The 23,948-nt window shown below is 37.8% G+C and overlaps 1 protein-coding gene across 4 annotated transcripts in view; it reads left to right on the top strand.

Moving 5' to 3' along the window:
- The window catches only part of ASPH (aspartate beta-hydroxylase), a 220,290-nt gene that overhangs the window by 22,599 nt on the left and 173,743 nt on the right, over positions 1-23,948 (top strand). For 2 of the 4 annotated variants that reach the window (XM_068525742.1, XM_068525741.1), the window contains exons 2-3: positions 13,850-13,999; positions 17,231-17,299. In XM_068525742.1, the coding sequence (XP_068381843.1) occupies positions 13,850-13,999; positions 17,231-17,299 (219 nt within the window). Of the gene's footprint in view, positions 1-8,001; positions 8,126-13,849; positions 14,000-15,501; positions 15,547-17,230; positions 17,300-21,804; positions 22,050-23,948 lie in introns of those variants that run through there. The other 2 variants (XM_068525744.1, XM_068525743.1) reach the window with 2 other exon arrangements.

Below are 23,948 nucleotides of genomic sequence, written 5' to 3'. Positions count from 1 at the left end.
GGTATTTGCATTCTCTCCACGTGGTCTGCTTTGGGGCAGTGCCCTTCTTGCCTCTTCCAGGCTCTAGCTTGTCAGGAGCACTAGGGAAGGGAGAGGGAGAGAGGGAAAGACCTCTGTCCCCTCACTGGCCCCTATCGGAGTCTCCTGCTAGTTGATAAGATCACCTGGCCCCAATTGCCCACAAGTGACAGGCACCGAAACGCTTCCTCTGTGAGTTCTTTGGAAGGCCTGGTGGGACCTTCCCAGAGGATACGATGTCTTCCAGTCCTCCTGGGCATCCACTCCTGGCAGAGCACCTCGCCCTCTCTTGCTCTTGGAAGTCACATGCCTGGCAGTCAACGCTTTTGGGCGAGATGCTGGCGAGATGGTACAAACCCCTGTTCTCCCTTGCTGCCCTCTTCGGGCCAGGGGAAACTCACACCTTGCCGGGGGTGCAGACTTCTTGGTAGCCGCTGCCTTTCCTCTGCAGCCGTTCCTCCCTGCTTTTCCCGGCTCCTGCTCAGCTCTGCTGAGGGTGGGCCAGTCCCCAGGGCTGCCATCACTTCAGACCAGCTGGCCACAAATTTGAAGGTCCTCACAACCACCCTCAGGCTTGATAATTCCTGGGAATGACTCAGAATTCAGGAAAGTGCTCTATTCATCACTGCAGTTGCATTACAGTGAAAGGATACAAATTAGAACTAGCCAAAGGACGAGACTCAGGACAAAGTAGGAAGGTTCCGAACACAAAGCTCCCATCGTCCTCAGGGACATAAGTATTGCCTAATATGCACGGAGTACTGCCAACTAGGGGAGCTCATCCGAGCCTTTGGTACCCAGAGGTATTTACTGGGGCTCCATCACATGCTGCGGGCATGGCTGCCGTTAAGTGATACAGCCACACAGCCTGTCCCAAAGCTTCATCGTAAATCACATTGTTAGACTGTCCAATGACCAAAAGACTGTCCAATGACCAAAGCCTCCAAGCAAACAAATCACTCCTGTCAGGCAGGACATGCCAGGGACTTCCAAGCAGGCAAGGGCAAAAGCCAGAGCTCTCTTTGGCTGAAGTTTAATTCTTCACTATGCAATCCACAGTTACAGCTATTCTTGCTTTTTATTATTTTTTAAATCAGGTTCATTATTATTAATTTATTTAGTAAAGCGTTGTTGGCTGTCCCCAAAAATGTAGTGTGATGCATAATTGCATCAGCTTTGTGCCCTATAATTTTTTAAGACCCATATGTTTTGTAATTTACATGTGAATTTTCCCTATATTTTGTGCTACTGCTTTTATTTACTCCCTGCCTTCCCGCCCCATTTGCATCTATAGGGCACTTTGTTGTAAACGCTGAATTCTTTTGCCCTAGGAAGTGGGGACTCGTGGGGAAGGGTGGGGACTGGTGGGGAACCCATCTTTTGCCATCTAGATGGGTTAATGTGGAAGTGGGACGCAGCAGCAAATTGGTGGTGGTCCCATGTGATGGCTTTGTGACCTAGTCTCATTGCCTTGGAATTAGAGCTAAAAGGGTAGGCTAGGCTTTTCTGTTGTTTTTAGTTTTGAAAAAAAGAACTTTTTTTGTTGTTGTTGTTTTTTAACAACTTTTCACCTCACCACCTCAGTTTCTGAATGGACACCACAACTTGCTTTTTTGTTTTTTAAAATACATTTTTCCACTCCAGGTTCAGCAGGAGACTGTCTGAATTTCAATACCATGCTAATAGCTGTCCACACAGATCAATGATTGACTAGGTTGGGGGTGTTTTTTCCCATGAGACTAAGTCTTCTTTCTTTATTAAATTCTCTGTAGAAAGAATAACGGAGTTTAAAGAACTATCTCATTAGGCCTGGCATGAGCTTTTGGAATTAACTCCCATTTCTATTATGTTTTTAGCTTCTTACCGGTGGAGTTTTGGCCCATCACAGATTCATAAGGTGGGGTTGATGGACCCGTGTTCCGATTCAGGTGTCCCCTTCTGCAGTGAATCAGAGGTGATACAGACAGAGGCACAAGCTAGGGCAGTGGTTCCCCAGCTTGGGGTTCCAAAGAATAATAAAGATTCAAAAAAATATCTGGAGGCTGATTTAGATAGCTGTTGCTAATGTTTCTCTTTCCCTTATTTATCCTGATTCGAATGGAAATGGCTTTCTCAATTTTGTTTTACTAAATTCTCAAACCCACGGCAGCCCCTTGTCACTCCTCCAGCCACTCATGCCTTTTCCACACAGGACCGTTCAGGAGAGGTGTTAGGAGCGTCAGGTGTCTGACTGTCGGACCTGATGAATGGGCTACAGCATCTCCTTTGCGCTCAGGCCTTCTTGTGTTCAAGCTGGGTGTCATTCACCCAAGATTGATCAATGAGGAATTTATCTGACACGGAGCAATGAAGACTTGGTCATGGACCGATTTGGGTTCATCACCAGTATTTGGGAACCACTGGGCTTCTTTTTTGAAATAGCTCATTCTTAATGATTTATAGGTCTTTTCCTCTTATGAATGAATTTTAGGATCATTAAATTCCTGGAGATGAGGAAACCTGAAGTGACCTGGCATTTGTTGGACCATTTTTTGTGTCCCTTTGCTCTCTTATTTCTGAAGTGTAGGCAGGAAGAGATTTGATTACGCATATAATATCAAGGACTTGAGAAAGAATTTACCTACTTACTTAACAGATAGGTGCAGGGCAAATGTACATTAATGAACAAGGCAGGTTCAGTCCCTGGCTTCATGAAACTTGCATTCTGGAGTTAGAAAAAATTTGAGAAATTAATTATTGTAGTTGTCTACCAATGAAAGAACACTATGAAGAAGTACATTCTACAATGAGAGAATATTAGAAGATGTTTCCATTTAAGCCAAGTGGGAGGAGATAGCTAGGCTGGGACCGCAGTGCTGCCATCCCAGGAAGAGGGAATGGCGTGTGCAGAGAGCCTGAGGCTGGAAAGAGCATGGTGAGTTTTTTGTGGCTGGAGTATAGACAGCTTGGGGAAAGGACACGAAACTAAAGCCGGAGTGCTAGACTGGGGCCATGTTGAGTAGGGTCTTAAAGGCCACATTGTAGGTTTTAATATTATCCTAAGAATACTGTAAAGCCATTGAGGGATTTTTAACAGGGTAGTGATACAGTCAGATTTAAAAAATTATTCTGGCTGCTGTGTGGGGCACTAAAGGTTATGTTAAGGTATTGTAGTCGTCTAGGAAATGATGCTAACTTGGATTTAGATGATCGTAGGAAAGAGGCAGAAATATGGGCCATTTGAGACAATTTCCCACTTTTTCATGGCATGGCGCATACAAAAGAAATTTTTAAAAATATCATGCTGGGGTACATATAGGCAAGGATGACCCAAGTACTGAGGAGAATTCAAATCTTGGCATAGCTGTAATCCATTGGCCTGATGTAGAAACTCTGATTTGGGAGATGGGTGTTTGGGAAACAAGAGAGAATAAAGTCTAGGATGAATCCCAGGGTTTTGGTTTAAGCCGCTGGCTTGATGGAAGTGCTTATGAGATTTAGAACACTGGAGAGGAGGTGGGAAAGATGATGGGTCCAGTCGTGTATAAGCTGAGTTTGGGGTGTCCTTAAGTCACTCACATGGGATATTGAGTAGACAGGTATGTGAGCTTGAAGGAGAGAAAAAAACTAAGCTATCTAGAAGGTGGTAGCTAAAATAAATTAGGGAAAGGCCATAGGACCAAGGCTTCCGGAATTTCCATGTTTAAAAGTCAACTAGAGGAGAGTGAGCTAGCAAAGGAGATTGGGAATTAGAATTCCACAGAGGTCGAAGATGATTCTAGAGTAACGAAAGTCAAGGGAAGAGGATGTTTAAGAAGGAGGGAGAATTCTTCTGAGAGGACAAGTTAGATGAGGACTGAAAATTTTCGATTCGGTTTAGTGAGATGGATGTCATTGGTGTGACATTGGCGCCGCTACACTGGAGGCCCGTGCAGAAGCCAGATTGCAGCCTCTGGGTTGTAAGGAGTGAATAGGGGGTTGGAGAGTGAAAGCAGTGACATGATGGCCCTGCTGAGAATTTCACCTGTGACGGGGAGGTGGACGAGCAGGGGCTAGCTGTGGGGTTGAGGGAAGATGCAGTAAAGGCAGAGAGCTGGTGGAATGGGAGAGGGAAAAGATAGAGTATAAGGTGGCTGAGGAGGGAAGGGGCACGGAGGACTTAGGAGGGAAGCAGAGAATGAATGCAGGTGAATTTCGGCTTGTAATGGTTGGTAGAGCACAGCCATTGGCAGACAGCTCCTGGCTGATGGCTTTGTCTTCTCTGTGACGTAAGAGCTATGGCTTTTTTTTTTTTTTTTTTTTTTTGAGTTTGCAAAGATAGATGACTTTAGAGGCAGATAAGTTTGACATAGTCATTGTGGAATAGCTGTGTTTGTCCAGGGAGCCAATGATGGCAGATTGATACAGTGAAAGTATAGAGCAGCAGGGAGCTTAGTGAGTCTGGGAGTGATTGAAATAACGAACTATGGCCTCTTAAGGTGGATTTGGAAAGATGTGAAGGCAGGAGGGGAATGAAGAGGGGTGAGAAAAAAGGAGAAGCAAGAGACCTACAGGACCTAAGAAGAAATCGTTGAGTAAACAAGCTGGAACAATGGGAAAGTCGTGATCAGAGTGGATGTTTTCTTCTTTGCTTAGGTATTCAATAGAACCTAAACCTTTGCCTGTAGAGGTAGTGTTCCTTCTACCTGGGAACAGCTGAGCTGGTGTGTTTAAGGAGATTTTACCCAATGTCTGCTGAGTTGTCTTTTGTTACTTCTGTAATACTGGCTGTTTAATGTTGGGTTTAGAATGGTAAAACATGCTCATGTTTGCTTTGGAGACTATATATAGATGAAAGGTTTTTAGTTTTTGTTTTAAAGAACTGTATTTTTGCTATCTCACGATATCCTGCAGTCCTTATGATGCACCCAAACAAGCAGAGCTTTCTTAGCAGGATCTGTTAGGATGGTTGTGCTAGGAGAGCTGCAGAGATATTTCAGCAAGAATGAAGATGTGATTAGGAAGGTGAGTTAGGTTGGGTTTGTGGTAAGGTCCATGGTGAGAATGTAAGGACTAGTGTGGATATAGAATGGAAGGGGAGAAGGTCACTGGATGGATGAAGAAATGAAGGAAAGAGAACCTGACATGTTGGCCACACAGCTGGACATGAAATCCTATGGTTATGGCTGGAACTGAGGTGAAGAAGTTTTCACTGAGGGGAGAGGTTACTGCACACAGGTGATGACAGTGATGGGGCAGGTGGAGGGTAGTATCATTGGACAGCATGGACCTTGGGGGAACAGGGTTCTGTTGTTTTTTTCTTTTTTAGGTGGTAAGGAATGATGGTCTGGAACTTGGTAAAAGCAAGAGCTCCTTTCCCCTGCTCCAGACCCTGAGAATTAGGGATGGCTAGTGCAGGCAGTAGTGCAGTCGTTCTCTTTCTGTGTGGTCCCTAGACCAGCGTCATCAGATTACCTGGGAGCTTATTGGAAATACACATTCTCTGGCCCCTCTGCAGACCTACAGAATCAAAAACTCTGTGGTGGGCTCAGCGTCTGTTTTGACCAGTCCTCCAGGTGACTCTAAAGTTTGAGCAGCACTTTTGATTGTGTGATTGGGTGAGCGGAGGAAGTCATCACTTCACTCCATGAGAACTCTGATGGGTTTTCACCTGGTCGGTTTTGGAGGCAGGGAGAGCGCTGGACTCCGTGGACATAGATCTTGACTCTTGTGGTCTCCAGTGGTGTCAGGTTGAGAGTAATAGTCTCAGAGCACATTGCAGAAGTTTGGTCTTTGCTTGGACCTAGGAGTTGGCTATTAGTTTCAGCAGCTACCACAAGGAATAGTTAATACTACTGTAGTCCTCTTTGCTAGGGTTTTAAAAACATGATTGCAATATGCAAATTTTATCTATTTAAAAGCTTTTATAAACATTTCCCATCATAAAAATGAATTGTTATTATAAGAAATAGTTACTTGCAAATCAGGATTTCTTTTTCCTTAAGCACTGGGATGGATTAAATGTTATTTCAGAGAGATTCATTCATCCTAATCGCCCTATCCAGAATGACAGGTATGCCATTATTGCAAAATTGAGGAGGGAAGAGATTTGATTGAAATAACTGTAAAATTGTTGCAAAAAACAAAGGAGAAGGTTAACTCTAGGATGTGTGAATATGTGTGATAAAGATTTGTGGAGGAGGAATAATTGGAGCTGCGTGGAAGGAGCCTCAGTGGTGAGGCATACGCATACTTAGTAGCTGTGATTCTTGTCTCAGTTCAGTGTTTGGCCCCAGACCCGGAATTTAGGGTGCAGCTGGCCTTGTACAGGCCCATAAAGGGAAAGAGGAAACCCTAGCAGCCCCTGCAGTCTTGGTGGCAGGCTAGGATCATGAAAAGAGCTGTGAATTGGAGATGAGGAGACTTATGCACGAGTCCAGATGGATTCAATCAAAATGTGTTGCATGCATGACTTCAACAAATATTTGCACACCTCGTTTGTGCCAAGACACTTTTTATAGGCAAGGAAATCGAGGCTCAGAAGTTTGATGACTTCCCTCAAATCAAAGGTAATGAAGCAGCTGGAATTGAATCCAGGTCTCTTAAGTCTGAAACAGGCTACCCGCCATGTAAGTGTGGTGGCTTGGTTTCCAGTGCTCCCAAGACGGGCCTCTTGTCACTTTCCCTCTCCCTCTGAAAACAACAAAAGAAGCTTCTGAAATATTTGTCTGGTAAATCTGTGTGCTGGTTGGTCATCTATCTTAAACCCCTGTCAACAGATGATTCACTATTCAACATTTTAGCAGGCACCGACTTCAGTGGGACAGATCCTTGAGGAAAGGAATGGCTCTTGGTCAGAACACCTAAGACCCTGGTCAGGTTTGATTAGTTGTCCCAGCTGCCCTGTTCACTCTGTCCCAGCTCTGAGCCATCACATATTGGTATCTTAGGTTGCTGACTCCTTGTCAGAACATTTAACTGTTTCATTTGCATGTGAAGCATTGTTTGACTGAAAAAAATTAAGACTCATAAAGAACTTTGAAAGGTTGCTCCCTCACTCTGGATACAATTTGTGCTAGATTAGTTTAGTGTAACTGATCAGAGCTCTGATGAATTCTGTGAGCTGCCAGTCTTAAATCAGTGAAGAAATTGGGCTGGTTTTATTTCCCCAAAGAGAATATTTGGAGAGGGGACTGGAGGGAAGTTGAAGAAAATCAGAATGCGGTTGTGCAATGGCTTTCCAGTTCCCTGAGATAGTGGTTCCTAGATGATACTCTTACTGATGAAGAGTTCCTCCTTTCCCTGTCTCCTCATTCCATGCTTCCTTCCCAGCTCTCTCTCTCTCCTTCTCTAGGGAAACTTTTTTTTTTTTTGGGGGGGCCACGTCACTCGGCTTGTGGGATCTTAGTTCCCTGACCAGGGATCAAACCCGGGCCCCCACAGTGAAAGCATGAAGTCCTAACCACGGAATTCCCTGGAAAAAGTTTTTGATTGTTGCTTCAGTTTTGCTGTTGAGGGAATTAGTCTTGGGATGGTAATGCCTGTGAATCAGAATTCTAGAGCATTAATCCATTTCTTACCATTTAGGGTTCTGTTTCATTCAAACAAACTATGTAATGGACTTTTCATATAGGCGTTTGATTAGATTCCGAAGGGTCAATTCAAGCTGTTGCAGGGCCTGGGGCCCACATTTTATAGCAAGACTTGTTTCAGTTTTGAATGATTTGGTACTCGTGCTAAAACCATTCAAGACTGATTCCAAAAACACCCAAACTGGCAACGCATTTGTTCCATTTTTTTTTCAGCATGCCTGATATTTTTTAGGGTTTGGAACTGGGGGATAGGACCAACCCAGAAAGGAATCCCAGCAGTGGGAGAAAGGCTGTCGGACTGTTAGCAGAGAGAGTATTGCAGCCTGAGTGATTAGCAGTATTTGGCCATGAGGAAGAGGCTTCTAAAAATAACTGGTGAGCAGAGCTTGCAGTCAGGTCCAATTTCAGTTCTAGAGGCCTTGCCCGAGGAGCCACTGGCCAGTCCACAGCTCTGGTAACGAAGGGCCTGTGGTGTGCCTGATACCTGCTCATAGGGCTTTGGTTTTTTTTCTTCCATATATATTATTAATGGATTGAAGAAATCAAAATGGCAGAAGGTAAAGGTATATTTTTATTGTTTGGGTTAAAAGTGACTTGGGATCTAGCCGACAATTTTTAGCTTGGTTTTCAATTGTGCGCTGTTCAAATATTTTTGGCTAAGTGCTTTGACTGCATCTTCTACGTTTTCTATTTTGAACTTCTGGAGACCTCGATGTTTCAGAATAGTTTAATTTTTCATGGACTAATCTGTCTGTAATATGAATATTAAGTTTTAGTGTCTTAACTTAGAGTATCTTTTATTGTATCGTACTACCAGAGAGCACATTTTACAAACTTCAGAAAAATAAACATGTGGTCTGTCTTGGTCTTAGACGTTAATTACAGTGAACTTAAAGAATTGTGTGCATTCAGATCTCATGTAAAGTTATAGGAAATTTAAGGGCTTTATAAGTCCCTTCTTGTATTAATGAGCACACTTAGTTGGCTCAAGCAGAGACTTACTATATGTGGAAATGGACCTAATTTTTGTGAAGCAGGCAATAAATGCAAAGAAAAGACATTGGGATTTTATTTTGTTTTTTAAATCAAATCATTAACCTTCAAGCGTTCTTTAATGATGTGTTGATTTACATTTTTGTATGTGTTTGTTTTTGCTTTTCTTTGTAAGTTAAGATTGTCTTTTCATTTAATTGAAGGCAAGCTATATTGGCTCATTATATTGAAAATGTATTTAGGAAAAATAAAATAGACATATTAAAGACTGCTTCCAACTCTCAGCTGCCCGAGCAGCCGCTGGAAGGATTCTATTATTAGTATAGAGATTATGAGTATATCTGCTTTGAACACTGTTTTAAATAAATGGTTAGAATGGCTTACTTGACTTTTCTGATAAAGTGGCTCATGGAGCCGTGAAGAAGAATATGAGATATCTATCGGACTTTTAGTTCTTTTAGAAGGCATTTCTCCTCTTCTGCGTGGATTGCTTAACGGACATAGTGAGGCAAAGTCAGCTGTTACTTCTGACCCACCTTTAACAGTTCATGGCTCCTAAAGGGTGACATATTGTAATGTAGAAAAATAATCAGTTTGATGAATTGCTTTTATGGTTTTTTAGAACTTTAAATGAGTATAATTTGTGTATAAATATGAAATCACCAGCATAATGCTTACCCAATCTCATAAATGGTTATTTGTAATTCACTTAGTTGTACTTCCAGTTAAGTAACTGACTAGTGCTCAGGTGCTGGGGGTGCATCTTCTATTTTCCCTTTTCTAACCAAATAAATAAAATTTCCGATTGTCCCTAGCCCAGTCTTCATTTTGGGGAGACTCATTCCATTGATCACCATGGTAATTTTCTGTGTTTGGTAGTATGTGAGAGCGTTTTCTGATTTGATGGGTCAACGTGGAAAAAAGAATGAATCACGTAGTTCTTGCCATATTCTTAACCCTCATTAAAAAAAATCTTTTTGATTAATCCCTGGGACTATAGGTTGACTATGGAGCCAGAAATGAAATGAAAATTCTTAGATTTATTCTGATTTTAGAACTACTAGATGTTCTTCCAGAATATGTTTGGAACACAGTACTGGTTTCAGGTGTGCTTGGGGAGTTTTAAACTTTCTCGAAGGGTTTATCTTACTCTGCTTTTTTCAGTTTAGTTGGACAGAAACTGATCTGCCCTATGGGACTAGGTACACCATATTTACAAAGTGACACATCAAGAGTGTGCTATTTAGTGTCAATTAAAAAGTTTCCCCTAGAAAAGATGTCTCAAGAAAGACTCCTTTTTTTTTTTAAATTTTAATCAGTCATCAGTTTTATACACATCACTTTATACATGTCAATCCCAATCGCCCAATTCAGCACTCCTTTTTATAATTTACTGTTTTGTTCCTTTATGGAATTGGTAAATATTAACAGTAAAAAGATTAATACTACTGGAGTAACACCTCATTTATTTGACATTATAAAGGGATGGATAAAATAATGCTAATTACTTCATGTTCTAGCTAAACAACATTTACTCTTTTTTTTTTAACATTTACCTTTTAAGCGATAAATCCATTTAATAAAAAAATATTTTGAATGAAAATCTTTCCAAAATTTATTGTACATTTCTTGCATTCTTAAACAGTTTTAAAACAATAGTTTAATGACAGAATTAATATGATTCATTATTACCTTGTACTAAAGATTATTTTAATAGTTAAGGACTATAAGTTTAATAGTTAAGGACTAGTCAGGGTTGCCAGTGAGCATCAATCATAAATGGCCTCCTGCCACTCTTCAGGTTCTGTGTCTACTCGTGCTGTATTCAAACATTTTATAGGCCTGCCCTCCATCAGCACTTGTTGCTTTAACTCCTTTGGGTGAGGCTGTCTCTAAAGTCTATTCTTTAGTTTTGTGCAGTGAGTTAGGAAACTTGATTGAAGTTGTTAGCATGATGTCTAAAATAAATGTGAATAGATTCTAGGTAAAGATGTATTCTTTACTGTCTTTGGCTTTCTCTCTCTTTACCCTTCTAATCCCTTCTCTCTGTTTTGGTATATGCATTTATATAATTTTTTTTAAAACTCATTTCCACTTTTTACTTATATTTGGTGTTGCAGGTTAATAACTTAGACGAGTGTTACGAATTAACTTGGATAAATGATACTTTCCTTTTGAGAATCTCAGGAATTTTCCCCCTCTGTTTCTGCTTTAAGAAAGAGATAGAGGGCTTCCCTGGTGGTGCAGTGGTTGAGAATCTGCCTGCCAATGCAGGGGACACGGTTTCGAGCCCTGGTCTGGGAGGATCCTACATGCTGCGGAGCAACTGGGCCCGTGAGCCACAACTACTGAGCCTGCGCATCTGGAGCCTGTGCTCCGCAACGAGAGGCCGCGATAGTGAGAGGCCCGCGCACCGCTGTGAAGAGTGGCCCCCGCTCGCCGCAACTAGAGAAAGCCCTCGCACAGAGACGAAGACCCAACACAGCCAAAAATAAATAAATAAATAAATAAGTAAGGGAAATTTAAAAAAAGAAAAAAAAAAAAGAAAGAGATAGAAATGGAGAAAGAATTGGACTTGGAATTCAAATTATTATTTTGTTTTATTAGCTATTTCTTTATAAGCTTATTTCAAATAGCATCGTCTGAGGTGTACTTTTATTGAGGTACACATTTTGAAAACTTAATTATTGAGTAAAAAACTGAGTCATGTCTGGCACATATGTGCTGAATAAAATATATTAAATGAATGAATAAAATGTTGAACTATATTTTTTTGGCCTTATTATTTTCTAGTTTATCAGGAACAGTACAAGAGACTGGTATCAGTTACAAAATATCCAAGAGGAGATAAGACAAGAACCCAGTTTTCCTGCCATTTTAGCACTTATTTTAAATAAAAAGTTTAAGTTTGATTCTTAGATAATAAGTAGCCAAGGGAGGAACATCCTTAGTCACTATTATAGTTCCATATTTAGAAGGCATTATTCTTTTTATAGTTAGTATTCTATACAAATGAGTAATGTGCATATATTGATTTGTTGTATAGAAATAAAGGTTTTTTAAAATACTGTCTTAAAAAATGTCTTCATGTTTGTAGAAGTTCAATAAATTAAACACACAACACTGTTACTGAATCTGTGGTGCTCCCCTTCCCACAGAAGCTATTTCTTTTCTTTTTAAAAATTATAGTGGTGCTTTATTTTATATTGTTCTTCGTATAGCTTCTATCCTTAAGACACATAAAATTTTGGAAATCATCAGTTTCCCTCACCAGCATTGCAGAAATTTTCACCCAGTCTCCACTCCGGTGACTATGTTCAGATAATAAAACAGTGGAGCCTATTTTAAGTGGATTTAATAAGTAACATTGTGATCTGTGCCCAGCAGGTACTTTTTTAAATGTATAAGTTTTATTTTTATATAGCCAGCTTTTAGGAGACTTTTAATAGATCATGTGAGGAAAAAGAAAAAAGAAACAAATTAGATGGCCGGATGTTATTTGGTAAAGCGTACTTTTGTAAATTCACCATGTGATTATTTATAAATCTGGCCCTTACTGATGGGTCTGTTAATATTTAAAGAACACTAGAAAAGGAGATTGACTTTTTCTTTAAGAAGGAATTTTGTTTGATTTAGTTAATCAATTTATATACTTAAATATAGATATATAAATAAATATGTGTATGTTTGAGTGTGTATATCCACAAGCATAACGTACACACTCTAAGACTGATTCAGTTTTTATGACCCCTTTTGAAAAGTTGATCTAGTGGTTGGTTTAAAAAATCTGTATATCTTTTTAACAAGAAGAATTGATAGCATGTTGTTGATTTAAGCCACTGGAAAATTACTACCAGTATTCCCTAATTAGAACTGGATTTAGGAATCAGGAAGCAGGTTGTAGATGAGAGCTAGTGAGGTATCTGAAATCATGTAATTTGGCCCATTCATATTTCATATGGAGCAAGGAATTCAGGACCATAGAAGTCAGGGCTTATTCCTGGCTCGACCCACCTTATGCTGGTGGCTTTGGGTGAACCATTTCATCTTTTTTCTATAAAACAGAGATGATTATTCCTGTCCTTACCCCCACTGTTGTAGTGGACACTTGGAAATATTTGGGGGTGTTTTTGTTTGTCATAATCACTGGGAGCTGCTTACCTGTGGGACCAGAGGAAAGCAGGAATGCCAGCTGCCCTGCAGTGTGAGGAACAGTCACACAGGATGAAGAATTGTCCTGTTTAAACCCAGAAACACCCTCTTGAGAAACACTGAGGGGACCCTTGTGAGAATCGCGTGCACGTAGAGGAGGTAACGTGCTCCAGCAACGGAAGATAGCATCCTCCTTTCCTACTTGCTTGATAAATTTTTCCTTTTCCCAAAGGGCATGTTGAGATATGACATATTCTTCTAATTTGTTTATTAATATTTAATATTTATCATATTCCTTTTTAAGAGAAATTTGAGTTTTATGGTCCTTTTAAGGACAGTGTTGACCATTTTCTCTTAGTATGACTTGACTATCATTATTTTTGTTTATTTTTGGCTGTACGAGTATTTCCAGAAGAGTATAACGTATACTAAACATATCAAATGTTTGATACATGACACTTCTGGTGGACAGCACTTTACAAAACTGTATCCTACGTCGAGACCAATTACGAAAACCTTTCCCTTTTTCCCTGGGTCCCAGTGGATCTTGTGGAGGAGGACTGAATTGCACTGTTTGGCTTCTCTTCTTCCCTGACCTCTGTTTCCTATAAATAGTTTCCTTCCTTCATCTCTGTCTCTCTGGCTAAGAATATGAAGTGTTTTGGGGGGAGCTTCTTCTATGGCAGTTACGGTTTTCAAGATTCTACAGAAACTAAATGCGACAGAAAAAAAAGGCTTTGGCTACATTTATGATCTCTTTAAGTTGTTGATATGCTCTGAACTTTGAAGGAGGTTATATTTAGGTTGTTTAGATAAAGAACTTGGAAGGAATACACATATCAATTTTTATTTTAAAAAAATCGCGAACCCATTAGTAGTTTATTTCTTTCGTTACTTAGAAGTTAGGGTCATACATATGTGGTATTGAGGCTAAGCATAGTCTTTTCCATTTTTAAAATCTTTATTTTGTGTAACATGATTTAAGAATTTAAGTGAAAACTATTGATAGTTTTGAAGTGATTTACCATTGGAAGTACTCTCAAATTCCTGGAGAAATATTTCAGTGAAAAGAGGTTCAATAAACTGTTTTCTTCTTATATAATGACATTGTCCGTCTGTTTTATTTTTTTTAACAGAGGCAAAGCATGGAGGACACAAGAATGGGAGGAAAGGAGGACTTTCTGGAAGTTCGTTTTTCACGTGGTTTATGGTCATTGCATTGCTCGGAGTCTGGACATCGGTAGCTGTGGTCTGGTTTGATCTTGTTGATTACGAGGAAGTGCTAGGTAAGGATTTTCATATTGTTTCTTATTGGTACTGTCAATTCTGTAGCCTCTCAGTGGTTCTCAGTAGGGAAGGAACAAAAGGGGATGTTATCAGGGTTACCTTGCTGTGGTACTTTCAACTTCTTTGAACATGATCTGTCATAGAAAAAAATAGGCTTTATATTGTCTATATATCACACCAAAAAGTTTTAACAGTACGTACTCTTGTGACATGCAGTACTCTGTAATTTCTATTCTATTTTGTTGTATTATGAATTTTTAAAATACTGGTCAGGAGCCACTGAATTTATTTAAGGACCCATGAATGGATCGTAAACACAATTTGCAAGACCCTGCCTTAAAGAGAGCATTTCCAAGCACACGCCTCTGTGTCCTTGTTGGAACTGTTGTGTGTGGATGTGAGTGTGTGTGTGTGCGTGCATGTGCATGTGTAGGTGTGGCCTGTAGGATGTTCTGAGGAAGTTGCTGTGTTACTTCTGATAGTTGTCTTCCTTTCCTCTCCATTTCCTTTTCTCTCCCCATAATCACTGCAGTTTTTCACGGTTTTTTACATTAATGATTCTTTACAAAAATCATTATATTATTATAATTAATTATTTATAAGAATCATTTTTTGGAGTCATACTTTTTTTTTTGTTTCACCTGACCAAGTCTCTTTTTGTAATTGAGGTAAAATTCAATATTGTAAATATGTAAAAATGTACAGTTCACTGTTTTTTAACATATAATTTTGTGCTGTCATCATTATTAATTTCAGAATATTTCCATCCCCCTCTTCTTCTTGTCTCCTGGCAAGCACTAATACACTCGGTGTATTTGCCTATTCTGGCCATTTCATGTAAATGGAATTATACAATACGTGGCCCTTTGTGTCTGTTGTTTTGCACTTAGTGTAATGTTTTCAAGGTTTGGTACTTGCTCCATTTTATGGATGAATTATGCTCCATCGTATGGATTCACCACATTTTGCTCATCCTTTCATCATTGATGGACATAGGGGTTATTTCCACTTTTTGGCTGTTGTGAGTAAATGGCCTTCCTTTCTAATAATCCAGTGAAAGATGTGGACCTTTTCACTGAAAAAAATGCACACATTTTTGAAAAAAATGCACACACACTGTACATTCTCTGTATGTACAGTGTCGCAGAGAAAATCCCCTCCCTTCCATAGACCGTTCTGCACTTTTGCTTTACTTATTAGATTATAGCCAGCCATCTTTCTGGGGGGAAAGGCAAAGAATAACAAAACACACATGTAATCTGCCTTTTGTTAAAGCTTCTTATTTTTACTATTGTACTTCGAGGAAAGTGTCTCCGAGTAGATTGATAAGAGTGATAGAGGAAGAGTTTTAGTTTGGAGATGAACTTCTGAGTAGATCTGTGCTTTTGTTAACTTATGTTGGTGATGTTGCAAAGCAAAGTCTATTAGACAAAAGAAGAGATTTAAAAGATGTGTACATTTAAGCTCAAGTAACAATTTTCGTGTTTTTGTATGCATGCAGCCAAAGCAAAGGACTTCCGTTATAACTTATCAGAGGTACTTCAAGGTAGGCTATTGGAGATGCATTTTAAGTCTACTTGTGTTAGTCTCTAAAACCTCACCCTTGGTCTACTATTTTAGTTATCACCTGCATCAGAGAATGTACGTGGTAGGACCAATTTTCCCTCTTAAATTTGTGAGAAAGTATAGTATTTTCTATCTTTTTATTGTTATTTGAACTCTGTGCTCTACGTAGCCTCAACTGCAGACCAGCGCTTTTCACTTATATTTTCTTAGCTATAGAAATGATAACTCCCTTATCTCTACATTATTACTGTTACTGTCATTTTCAACGTGTATGTGCTTTGTCAATCAGACTTCTACATAGCAGGTTAACAATATTTTCCTAAGTGGAACAAGGGCTCTGGGAGGGTCTAGGTTGGTCATAGCAACTCTACTCCCAAAGTTCTTCCTGCTGTTGTGCAATGTTTTAACTTCCTTTTTTTTTTTTTAACATCTTTATTGGAGTTAACTTAGTTTTTATTAAAAAATGATGGCAGTAAGGGGGGAAAGTGGCGGGGGGTGGTGGTGGTGGGATGAACTGGGAGATTGGAATTGACATATATACACTAATATGTATAAAATAGATAACTAATAAGAACCTGCTGTATAAAAAATAAATAAAATTCTATAATTCAAAAAAAATAAGTAAAAATAAAAAAAGCATTGCTTAAACAAACAAACAAACAAACAAAAATGGTGGCAGCGCTGCCGACTGGTGTTTTAGTACTGATGCTGTATTTGTAAATGTGGTTTAAATATTGCTATTTAAAATATTGTTGTTTAAAATGTTAAATTAATAAGTCTCTTCACAGCCATTGCCCAATGATGAATTATGAACTGTGTTGATTTTAGGATGTTTTTAGGGAACTGAATGTATTTGACTTACATTTGAAATGCTGAACCAGTGCTCTGAGATGATAAAGTTAAAATACACATTTACTATTCTTGAAGGAGGAAGTCTCTGCTAGTATTGTCTTCTCAGCTTGTCTGTTCTAAGCCTTATTTTTTTTCTTAGTAGTAGGTGGCCAGTGCTAATTACATTTTTAAGTAGGATAAGTGTAAGTTTTCCTTTGTAGTTTCAGAAAGCCAGTTTTACATACTTTATTTCCAGAAGTCTGTTTTTAAAGGTTGATTCATGATGCTTCTACCATAAATCATTATTATGAAACGTAAAATTAATCATCCTCTTATTTTTAGTACTTATACTCGATGTTAATTATATATGGTCTTTATTTGAGGCTCAGTGGGTGTTCTTTTGTTTTGAGTATTAATGGTGTGAGGAACTTCTGTACTTTAGAAACATTAAATTTCATGTAACTGTTAGAAATGGATCTGTATTATTCCTTATATATGTTGAAAATTTTACCTAAAAGATTTTTAGCAGTAAAGTTAAAAAAAACTATTCTGAAATGATTAAATCTCAGGGTATTGTTAAGCCCTTAAAGAAAATATTATCTGAGTTATATTTCTTAGATTTGTTAGGTGAATATTTCCTCAATCTCTAAGTGAACTGCCTTCATTTTTAAGTGAGATTATCATTGGCACGGCTTTTAAGGATGAAAGGAGCAAAGAGTTGCACTGATTGGTTGCATTAATGGCCGATATGCAGGACTGTAAGAAATAGTAACACCTTATTAAATTTGTTTTTCCTTTTGTTCCCATATCCGTCTTTCCTTCCCCTCTTGTAGGAAAACTGGGAATCTATGATGCTGATGGTGATGGAGATTTTGATGTAGATGATGCCAAAGTTTTATTAGGCAAGTACACATTTTTTTTTTTTTTAATTAGTGGTGCTAAAATGTTGGAAGCAAAATAATATCGGGTTGACCAAATGAACCTTTTGGCCAACCCAATATTTTAGCCTTAGTAATGTTTGTGTCAGTCATTTCCATTTTATGAAAGATATTTTCCCACTTAAATATTTATTTCATCCTTGTTGGGATGTTGAATGGCTTAACTATTTTTCTATAAACTCTCACATTTCAACTTACTGTTACAAATGGATAAGTATATAGCTCCTGCACAGATATTATAAGTAATATAATTTCATATGTGTTCTTAGATTTAAAGCACTTTATATTCTGAACTTAACATTTGAACATGTAGATAATGTCCTAGTCTGTTTTCACATATGGTAATGGCGAGCATTCTTTAGCATCATTTGACATAATTCAACGTCCATTTGAAAATGTAAATTTCTGAAGGCTTACATAAATTCATTCTGAAATAAAATAGTGGTAGTAAACATCTTATAATGTCCTACGACTATTTGAAAGGTAACATTAAAATATAAACTAGTAGTCTTTGGCCAGGTTTCTTGATTTTTGTAAGTCTTGGACCCTTCTCTTTTATCACCAGAATTACCTGTCTTTAACATTGAGATTTTTTTTATAATAGATAAAGATGTGATATTCCTTCATTTAATTTTAAAATACTCTCATACTAGAAAGGATGGTGCTAATTTTAATATGCAAATTTTATATAATCTGGCCTGGTGAGATATGTATTTCTGCTTGTTAAACAGCATCCTTTCCTTTGTTTTAGTATGTAGTGTAATATGCATTAAAACATTTTATACTAAAGTCTTTAGAAAAATAACAAATATGGCAAGGTTTACATACTAAGCTTAATAGAATAATGGCACAAATTCTTCCTAGACACACAATTTTGTGTATATTTTATGGATATGAAAAAAATGGGAGGTGCATCTGTGTTGAAATGTAATAAAACTTCTTAATTTTGACGTTGTTTTCTTGTTACTGCTCAGTGAGAATTATATTTGCTACTTAACAGTGAAAGCTTCCTATACCCATGAAATTTCTTTTCCTGTCTTAACCGTAATAGAATTTTCTATATAATTTTGTCATTATATATCTAAATTTGGGTTTCTATAAATATGGTAAATTCTCAGAAGACTATAATCCTAGGCATGTGTAAGAAAGAAAATTATATAGACCTTATTTCAGAATGATGCTAATTTGGTTGCCTATAAATGGTTTATTACTTCATTTTGTTACTTTTCTTTAAATGACAGATTCTGAATAGCAAAGCTTTTTGTTTAAAAAATAACTTCATGTGAGCCGTTTCCTCATTTTTAGAAATAATATTACTTATCTACTGTATTTTGTTGATTTTTTTAAGGGGGGAGGTGCTTAAAATCAGCTATCTGGTCTGTCAGGAAACGTCAACTATTAAAAATTAAAACATGTTATTTCTTCTACAGCACACATTGATTTCTATTGCAAACTTACATGAATAACTTGATTTTTAGTATTTTAGATTTCAAAAATTTATTCCCCTTAATATTTTTAAGCAACCTTTAAGTGTTTAATTAAATGTAATTTAGAACATCGCCATTTGCGGGTAGCCACATATGTGGTATGGGCAAATGGTAACTTGTTCCTTTTGCAAGAATCATATACTTGGAGACAGAACTCAGTTGGTGAATCTGAGTGTTCATTTGGTAATTTGACTATTAAATGCACAAAGGCTAAGATAAACTATTTTACTGTGTGTATGTACAAATTCGCAGTTGGCTTGTGGCTTTGGTAAAGATGAAAGAAACTAATGTAAGCTGTTTGTCCTCTGACCTTATTCTGTAGTGTTTGAATTCTCTGCATGAAATACAACCTTGATAGGAATTGAATTTTATGACTAAGGTTCTTTTCTACTTCGCGAGGTTATTGTAGCCTAGTTGTGCCTCTATTACTGGTGGATGGTTGCAAGAACCAGGTGAAATTCTGGCCTTGCTGGGCTCTGTATGTTCAGGGAGAGATTACGGGGGAGCAGATTCAGTGAGAGTGTAACCCAAAAGGAGCCAGCTCTCTGGGGTACGTTCTCATTGGAGAAGCAGCTCAAGGGTAAGGGCTTTGGATTAAGGCAGAGGGAATCCCTGGGGAGGGATGAAAGTAGAAAGTCAGAGATTGGGTGAGAGCTAGGCATGGCAGGTGTGGTAATAGTTATGCTGAACTTCCATAGGTTTGGATTTATCTCATTAGTATTTCTTTCTGGAGTCTTAAATTTGCATATATCTAAATTTGATCAGTTTGAGGAAATGTACACATTCATGTTTACATTTCTTTTACATTTCAAAGTTTGCTTTTATGAACTATAAAGAGAATGAAATATGTGAGTAAATCCAGATCAATAGCCATCATTAATTTTATTATTTCTGGCCATGGCCCTTACAATATACTTTGAAAATATTCTAAGCCTGGTCTTGTTTACATTCCTTCCTACTTTTGTGGCCAAATTATCTAAAATAAAATGTCTTTGATTTTGGTTTGGATGATTGAAAGCTACATTGTCTCATAATGTATTCTTTGAAAACTTGTTTCCCAAATAAATCAATAGGAAAGAGGACTAAATTCTGAGTAACATTTTCTTAGAGTAACACCACCTGTGGATTACATAGTTATCCTTTTGCCCTGTGACTGGCACCTAGCTGGCACCAGCTATGGCCAGAGAACAAAAGGGAAGGCAATCCCTAGAGCCTTGACAAACGTTTGTAGACTTGACAGATGCCTGAGTGAGCAGGAGGGAAGGGAGGGCTGGATCTTGCCCAAAGGCAGGCACATGCGGCTCTTTGTTTCAGGCCTTCTTTTAGAGGTTAAGGAATTATAAATCCAGAACATATTTTCTTTTTCTCTTTGGACTAGTACTTTTGTCTTAAGAACCACAAAAATGTTGCATAGTTGGGTAATTAGTTTTGCTCAAATACTTTTGCATATTTGTTGCATACTTCATCCTGTCATGCTGAAGGGTGGTAAAGTTTTATATTTTATATTCAGTACTTGGAAGTACTTGTATTGGAAAATGGAGGAAAAGAAAAATGTTTATTCTAAATATACAGCTGTAGAGTTTTTGGACAAGAAGAAGAAATAGTGTTATTCCCACAGGGGCTTGGGTGGGAATACAGATCTCCGTTCATAGCACTTGTCAACTGTTCAATTCAGTGAAGAAACATGCTGGGTTGGTCAAAAAATAATTTAAATACCGACTGAAGTTTGTGGGGTTCCCCCCCCCAATGCATGAAGAATGGCGCAATGTAGTTCTTCTATGGACTAATGTGGGGAAAATTCACTATAATCTTTAACATTAAACTAGTTGTCTTATTATTATCCCTTACCTGCCAATCTTGATTGCTGGTAGTTATGCTGTGTGGACAAATTCTGTGTTGTCAAAGCCAGAAATACCAAATTAGGTGGTTATAATCCGAAAAGCTCTAAAATCATAGATGTGCATATTTCTTACAGCCTGTCTTTTTTTTTTTTTTTTTTTCTCCTCAAAATTATGGATCTTACTGTATAGAACTTGACAGTTCTATTGGTGGCCTTTGATACCTGCTGGACCCAAGAGACCAGTCTTACCCAAAGCCAATTCTTCACAGGAAAAAAACAAGTGATAAAAACGATATATACACTGCTTTCTTTCCATATGGGGGTCTGGGGTCTTTGCAGTAGAAGCTAATTTCGTGAGCTGATAGGGAGAGAACTCTGGAATGTTCCTGTTGCAGGTGACTGGCCTTGATCACATCTCATATTGGTAGGCTGAGCGTATTGTTATTAATAGCTGACTCTTATTGTTGGTCAGAACGACAGGACCACAGGTCAGTAACCGGAGCATTATAAAGCTCACATTTTCTAGTTTTAAAATGTAAGTTGTTGATCTGGTATAATTTGAGCACGTTGGTGCCCATCTGTGGAGGCTGAACGGTTACCCTGCTAGTCATGTTAATTCCAGAGTTTCCTAAACTAACTCCAGCTCCTAAAGGGAAAAGTTTGAGGAAATGAACATTTCTATTTTCAGTGAATATTTATTGACATATGTAAATGTTTGTATAATCAACTCTCGATAATATCTGGGTGCTACATGAGCAAATGTGGGGCTTGTCGGAAGTGTCTTTTTATCCTCATACTACTTTTACTCACTTTTCCCTTTGAAGTTGGTCAGTCTATTTTGGCTGATACAATTTTGTGGGTTTTTTTGGCTCTCAGTTCTCTGATGAGAGAAAGGCAAACCCGGTTAGGGGCTGGTAGGAACGGTGAGGATTGGCCAAATTGCTTTTCCTTTAGTCCATATGATTGAGAGTTGATTGTAAGGTGTGCATCTTAACCGATTTCTTCATTTTCCAAAATATCTTTTCTGTAAACTTCCTTGACCATGATGCACATCCTTTTTGAGATCACTCTTCCTCAACTTCTTTTTTCCACCTAACTGCTCTCCTTATTTTCTCTTTCTCTCTTCCTTTATTCTTATGTAGGCCTGACCAAAGATGGCAGTAATGAAAATATTGATTCTCTTGAGGAAGTCCTTAATATTTTAGCAGAGGAAAGTTCAGATTGGTTTTATGGTTTCCTCTCATTTCTCTATGATATAATGACTCCTTTTGAAATGCTAGAAGAAGAAGAAGAAGAAAGCGAGACCACAGATGGTGTTGATGGTACGTCACAGAATGAAGGGGTTCAGGGAAAGACTTGCGTCATCTTGGATTTACATAACCAGTAACTTTGATGCAGGGACTGAAGTCACTGGCTTGTGAACCCCCGAAGCAATCTCCTTTCTCTTTCTTTCCTTTGCTCACCCAGGGCTTAACATGCAGTGGGGCAGCTGTGATCGGACAATACAAGGCAACTATGTGATCTTTTCCCCAGTACAGCGCCTAGCTAGTCCCTTGCTTGGCTTTCCCACTTGAGGAAAGCGGTACCCCTCATTCTCCTGCTGGTCCACAAAGTGCATTGAGAATGATGTTCTTGGTAGTATAATTGGTTTCTGTATCGTTTTGTTTTAACTCATGTACTTGCTGAACTAAATTCAGAAACTTAATAGCGAATTGTTTTGTGATTAACCCTTGCTGCTTGTCCTTCTAACACGCTATTCATTAAGATGATTATAGTGGAATTAATTATAAAAATATTTCTAGCATGATTCATAAATTCAGTGCTTCTCTTTTGGTCTTTAACATGACTGATGTGTAAAATGATGGTTCTTTAAAAGGCTGATTTTTTTTTAAATTGTAATTTGTTTAGGTTGATTTGTCACAGGTTAATACAAATTTCAGTGTAAAATTCTGTATTAATGGTGCTTTTAAAATAATTTGAAAATAACCTCATGTTTTTGCCTTAGGGTAGTTCAATTACTGTATTCAGATAGTAGTGTGTCTGAATCTTTCTGTCTGTGAAAGCAAAATTTATTTTTAATTTCATTTCCAAATAGACATCCAGAGAAAGTAATTTGTATTTTTTTTAAAGGAGGCATATTACACAGGAAGGAAAATGTGAATATGTTATCTTAAATAATGTTGTGCATATTAAAATTATTCATCCTAAATAACGGTCTTTTTCCATTTTTTCCTGTATTACCTTATTAATTGGCCATCAACTTTGGCTTAGGTGTAATATGATTTTTATATTTGTAAATTAAATTTATTAAAGTGGTAATTCTTTTTAGGAGAATCCATTTTTGCCATTAGAAAACCTTAAAAACACCTTTGAATCAATTCATTTAAAATGAGTTTGCTTCAGTGATAGCAAAAACAATTGTATTAGACATATGTAATATGCATTTCTTAAAATGAGATTTCATTCATTTCCCACCTCAAACAAAGCTCTTATAGCTTAAGAGCGATAAGATCCAAGACCTTTGATTTCTTTTACCCTTTTTGGGAGTGGTGTTTCATGTTTTTACATCTCTTTGAGCCTCTGTGAAACTTAGCTTTGGTTCTTTATAGAGCTTAAAATTGGAAAATATTTGCATTTTTTAACATTTTATTTAACTGTGATAATTTCTACTTTTCAAATATTTATTCTTATTTTTTCCCATTTAATCACGTTGCTTTCAGAAAGTAGATTATTCACCCATTTTTTCAGAAGGGAATATGACAAATGTAGTTTCTTTTTTAGAGCTCGCTCTTGCAGGCTATCAAAATGAGAGCCTGAAAGTCAAAGTCTCGAATCAGAACCCTGGAAGCACATCAACTTCCCCCTTGACTCAGCATTTACATGTGTCCGGAAAACTGTCCAATTTGCTAATCTTATTGTAAAAAAGCATTATTCAGTAGCTACTTTTGGAAATAGATACATGTGTTGTACATTGGACAGTGATCTCCTAATGCTTAAATACCTATTATAACCTAGTTTGTCTTTTCTTGATTATTCAGGGACTGTGTTTCATTCTGTTAATGTTTCTGACAGTCCAAAGCTTCTGATTTTGGAATGTTAATATTTTGGAACAAATGAGTATGATTTAATAATGTTCTTTCTGAAAGCTTATGCAGTCTTTGCCTGTATTTATCATGTCTTCCACTTTGAATTTGAGTACTGTGACATATCAGAGTTCATTAGTTTTAAATTCGAAAGCAGTCTTAGGCCTCACTCAGAGAAATTCTCTTAGACAAATGTCTGAGAT

This window comes from Eschrichtius robustus, chromosome 17 (genome assembly GCF_028021215.1).
Source record: "Eschrichtius robustus isolate mEscRob2 chromosome 17, mEscRob2.pri, whole genome shotgun sequence".
Classification (NCBI taxonomy): domain Eukaryota; kingdom Metazoa; phylum Chordata; class Mammalia; order Artiodactyla; family Eschrichtiidae; genus Eschrichtius; species Eschrichtius robustus.
This window is presented reverse-complemented; position numbering and strand designations above follow the sequence as displayed.